This window comes from Penaeus japonicus, unplaced genomic scaffold (assembly GCF_977035675.1).
Source record: "Penaeus japonicus unplaced genomic scaffold, GWHDUDI00000001_assembly GWHDUDI00000020, whole genome shotgun sequence".
Taxonomy (NCBI): Eukaryota; Metazoa; Arthropoda; class Malacostraca; order Decapoda; family Penaeidae; genus Penaeus; species Penaeus japonicus.
Genome location: NW_028234422.1, coordinates 33,720,469 through 33,725,468, shown reverse-complemented (window position 1 = coordinate 33,725,468; position 5,000 = coordinate 33,720,469). Strand labels below are relative to the sequence as shown.

The following is a 5,000-nucleotide window of genomic DNA, read 5'->3' as shown; positions in this document are numbered from 1 at the left end:
AGATGTAAATGTGCTGGATCCACTTGATGAGCCTGAAGTGAATCTAGAGCCAGATCCAGTGGATGAACCAGAAGTAAACCTAGAACCAGATAAACCAGCAGAGGATCCTACTACTCCACTGGTGGACCCAGCGTTGAAGCTAGTGCCGATGGAAGCACCAGATGTAAAAGTGGATCCAGAGCTGATTCCAGAGGTGCTTGTAGCAGGTACAGAAGAGACCTGAATCTGACCACGAGTGACGCCTGATGGCACATTGTTTCCAGCCAAGATTACTGAAACACTGTCGCCATTGTTTCCTGCAAAGGTGGTAGCAGAAGATCCGGATGAGAATCCAGTTGTGGCACCAGATGAGGATCCAGCATTGAAATTGGAGGAAGAGGAACCTGTTGAAGATCCAACAGAAGATGTGAACTGAGATCCTGTAATTTCAGCAGAGCCAGCAGAGAAGCCAGTTTCAGCAGATGAATCAGAAGAAAAGGCTGATCCAGAGGTAAAAGTAGATGCTGCGTTTCCAGAAGAAACTCCAGAGCCAATATTAGCACCAGCTGATGCAACCTGGAAGGCTGCCTGACCACGAGTGACTCCAGCTGGGATACCCTGTCCAGCCAGGATCACAGCAACATTTTCACCAACCTTTCCTGCATGGATCTTGGTCGATGTACCAGAGGTACCCTTGGTAAAGGAGGATGTAGTAGACCCTGTTGATGAACCAGATGTAAATCTGGAACCAGAAGATCCAACAGATGAGCCTGAAGTAAACCTTGAACCAGATGATCCAGATGATGAGCCAGAAGTGAATCTAGAACCAGATGATCCAGCAGAGGAAGTTATTCCAGCTGAAGATCCAGTAGAAGCTGTGAACTTAGATCCTGTGGTACCAGTGGAACCAGCAACAAAGCTAGATTTAATAGCATTTCCTGAGGAGACTCCAGAGGCGGCATTAAGTCCAGCAACTTGGAAAGCTGCCTGGCCACGAGTGACTCCAGATGGGACACCCTGTCCAGCCAAGATTACTGCTACACTCTCACCAGCGTCTCCTCCAACCACTTTTGTCGATGTGCCAGATGTAAAAGTTGATGAGCCAGAGGTAAATCGGGAACCTGATGAACCAGAAGATCCAGTGGAGGAACCAGCAGATGACGTGGATCCTTGTGAAGATCCAATGGAAGCAGATACGAATTTAGAACCTGTGATACCAGAGGATCCAGCAGAGAAGCCAGATTCTGCAGATGAGTCAGATGTGTAAGTTACTCCTGAAGTTAAGCTTGAGCCAGTGTTACCTGAGGAAATTCCCGAGGCAGCATTAGTAGCAAGTGATGAAGTCTGGAAAGCTGCTTGGCCACGAGTGACTCCTGCAGGAAGACCCTGACCAGCCAGGATCACTGCTACGCTCTCACCAACCTTTCCTGCATGGATCTTGGTTGATGTGCCAGATGAAAAAGTAGTGGAACCGCTTGAGGAGCCAGAGGTAAAGCTGGAACCAGACGATCCAGTCGATGATCCAGAAGTGAATCTAGAACCAGATGAACCAGCAGAAGATCCAGCTGATGCTGCTACTCCACTGGTGGATCCAGCAGTGAAGCTAGAATCAATGGATGCACCAGAAGTAAAGGCCGATCCAGAACTGATTCCAGAGGTGCTAGTAGCAGGTACAGAAGATCCGGATGAGAATCCAGAATTGAAACTGGAGGAGGAACCTGTTGAAGATCCAACAGAAGATGTGAACTGAGATCCTGTAATTTCAGCAGAGCCAGCAGAGAAGCCAGTTTCTGCAGATGAATCAGAAGAAAAGGCTGATCCAGAGGTAAAAGTAGATGCTGCGTTTCCAGAAGAAACTCCAGAGCCAATATTAGCACCAGCTGATGCAACCTGGAAGGCTGCCTGACCACGAGTGACTCCAGCTGGGATACCCTGTCCAGCTAGGATCACAGCAACATTTTCACCAACCTTTCCTGCATGGATCTTGGTCGATGTACCAGAGGTACCCTTGGTAAAGGAGGATGTAGTAGACCCTGTTGATGAACCAGATGTAAATCTGGAACCAGAAGATCCAACAGATGAGCCTGAAGTAAACCTTGAACCAGATGATCCAGATGATGAGCCAGAAGTGAATCTAGACCCAGATGATCCAGCAGAGGAAGTTATTCCAGCTGAAGATCCAGTAGAAGCTGTGAACTTAGATCCTGTGGTACCAGTGGAACCAGCAACAAAGCTAGATTTAATAGCATTTCCTGAGGAGACTCCAGAGGCGGCATTAAGTCCAGCAACTTGGAAAGCTGCCTGGCCACGAGTGACTCCAGATGGGACACCCTGTCCAGCCAAGATTACTGCTATGCTCTCACCAGCGTTTCCTCCAACTGTCTTGGTCGAAGTGCCAGATGTAAATGTGCTGGATCCACTTGATGAGCCTGAAGTGAATCTAGAGCTAGATCCAGTGGATGAACCAGAAGTAAACCTAGAACCAGATAAACCAGCAGAGGATCCTACTACTCCACTGGTGGACCCAGCGTTGAAGTTAGTGCCAATGGAAGCACCAGATGTAAAAGTGGATCCAGAGCTGATTCCAGAGGTGCTTGTAGCAGGTACAGAAGAGACCTGAATCTGACCACGAGTGACGCCTGATGGCACATTGTTTCCAGCCAAGATTACTGAAACACTGTCGCCATTGTTTCCTGTGAAGGTGGTAGCAGAAGATCCGGATGAGAATCCAGTTGTGGCACCAGATGAGGATCCAGCATTGAAATTGGAGGAAGAGGAACCTGTTGAAGATCCAACAGAAGATGTGAACTGAGATCCTGTAATTTCAGCAGAGCCAGCAGAGAAGCCAGTTTCAGCAGATGAATCTGAGGTATAAGCTGATCCAGAGGTAAAAGTAGATGCTGCATTTCCAGAAGAGACACCAGAGCCAGTATTAGCACCAACTGCTGCAATCTGGAAAGCTGCCTGACCACGAGTGACTCCTGCAGGAAGACCCTGACCTGCCAGGATCACAGCAACACTCTCGCCAACCTTTCCTGCATGGATCTTGGTCGATGTGCCAGTTGTTAACTTGGATGTAGTGGATCCAGTAGATGAACCAGAAGTAAATCTTGCACCAGATGATCCAGCTGATGATCCAGCTGATGAGCCTGAAGTAAACCTTGAACCAGATGATCCAGCTGATGATCCAGAAGTAAACCTTGAACCAGATGATCCAGTTGATGAGCTAGAAGTAAATCTTGAACCAGATGATCCAGCTGACCCAGCTGATGAACCAGAAGTAAATCTGGAACCAGAAGATCCCACTGAGGAACCAGAGGTAAATCTTGAGCCAGAGGATCCAGAAGAGCCAGAAGTAAATGTAGATCCTGTGTTTCCAGAGGCAGTATTGGCAGCCAATGATGAAGTCTGGAAAGCTGCCTGACCACGAGTGACTCCAGCTGGAAGACCCTGGCCGGCCAAAATTACTGCAACACTCTCACCTGCATTTCCTGCAGAGGTAGTAGATGAGGAACCAGATGAGAATTTGCTTGATGAGCCAAACTTAAAACCAGAAGTAGAGGAGGATCTTTGTCCAGCTCCTGAAGTTGAAGCAGATGAGCTAGAACTGCCGAAACTAGAACCAGAAGTTGAAGAGAATCCTGAAGGCGAAGCACCAGATGAGATTCCTGCTGCATTTCCAGAGATACTAGAGCCAGTAACTTGGAATGCAGCCTGGCCACGCGTTACTCCTGCAGGGATACCGTTCCCTGCTAGAACAACCGCAATGTCCTCATCGCTCTGTCCAGTGGATCCAGTAAAGAAAGAGCTTGATTGTTTAGTGGAGACGACATTTTCAACACTAGACACTTCGTTAGAGTTGCTAGAAACATCAAAGGAGCTTGGGGCTTGAGCTGCTGTGTTGCTTACAAAGCCTGATGATACCTGTCCAAATTTAATACCAGCTGAGCCAGATCTTACGGCTCCTGCTCCAAAGGTTTGCGAGCCACCACTTGTTTGAGACGAGATGGATGAGGTAGAAGTACGGCGAATCACTGGCCGAAAACCTTTCTCGTCAGCAACGTAATCAACAGTGTGTGTCTCCCCATTAGGAGCTGTAAACCTGTTGAAAATACGACTTGGCTTAGAAAAAAAGAAGAAACTGGATACAGAAAGTTACTAAAACAAATCAAATATTTCTTATTCCAAATTCAAAACGTACAGAATACAGACAACACTTACGAATAAGATCCAGTAACGGCAGCTGGGCTCAGAGAATCACTTCCTGCGAATTCGGTATGGACGATGGATCCCGTGCGAGTGTTGACACGGACGTTTCCCCCATGATGATGGTGGAGGTCTCCCAGTTTGGCCGATACCGTCAGCCCCACCAGAGCGGTCAAAATCACCTGCAATTCATAAAGATGCACATTTAGTAATCAGATTTGGATAATAAGAATTTGTGTAAAATTTAAGCATGGGTATACATGTATATATTCTTATATGTATATGTATGTATGGAAATGCGTGTGTTTGTGTGCGGGTTTGGGTCTATGTATGTATTTAATTTCTTGATTGTTGATTGTGGATTCATCTATGTATACTTATCAATATACTTTGATATATAGAAGAGCATTGTAATAACAACAGAGACACACAATAGTATAAAATATAAATTATCATCATCATGTGAAAAAAATAATAGTTATAATATATTATCAGTACATCAGCCAATACTACTAAGATAACACTCATACTAGCAACAGAGACAGTAAAGTAATAATAATGGTAATAATTATTATATTATAATGCTATCGTATTAATACGATGAAAAAATAACCGTAGTCAGTGAAACAAAACTATATAAATTATATAAACATGGCTTTTGTTACCCGGTATGATATCACGAAATGCAAAATGGAAATAGCAAATGGAAACTTCAAGACGTTATACAAAAATACTACAAAGGCGTCTAAATTTTTAAAGGGCTTAAAGTCTTAAGGGAGAGCCACGCTAAAGAGAGTCTGCAATACAGATAGTCG

At 45.5% G+C, this 5,000-nt stretch overlaps 1 protein-coding gene across 1 annotated transcript in view; it reads right to left on the bottom strand.

Moving 5' to 3' along the window:
• The window catches only part of LOC122243646 (uncharacterized), a 7,361-nt gene that overhangs the window by 974 nt on the left and 1,387 nt on the right, over positions 1-5,000 (bottom strand). Inside the window, exons 2-3 of the mRNA XM_043001280.2 lie at positions 4,201-4,367; positions 1-4,081 (exon numbers count right to left, since the gene is read on the bottom strand). The exon at positions 1-4,081 is cut by the window's left edge and continues 974 nt beyond it. Of these exons, the coding sequence (XP_042857214.2) occupies positions 1-4,081; positions 4,201-4,367 (4,248 nt within the window). The remainder of the gene's footprint in view (positions 4,082-4,200; positions 4,368-5,000) is intronic.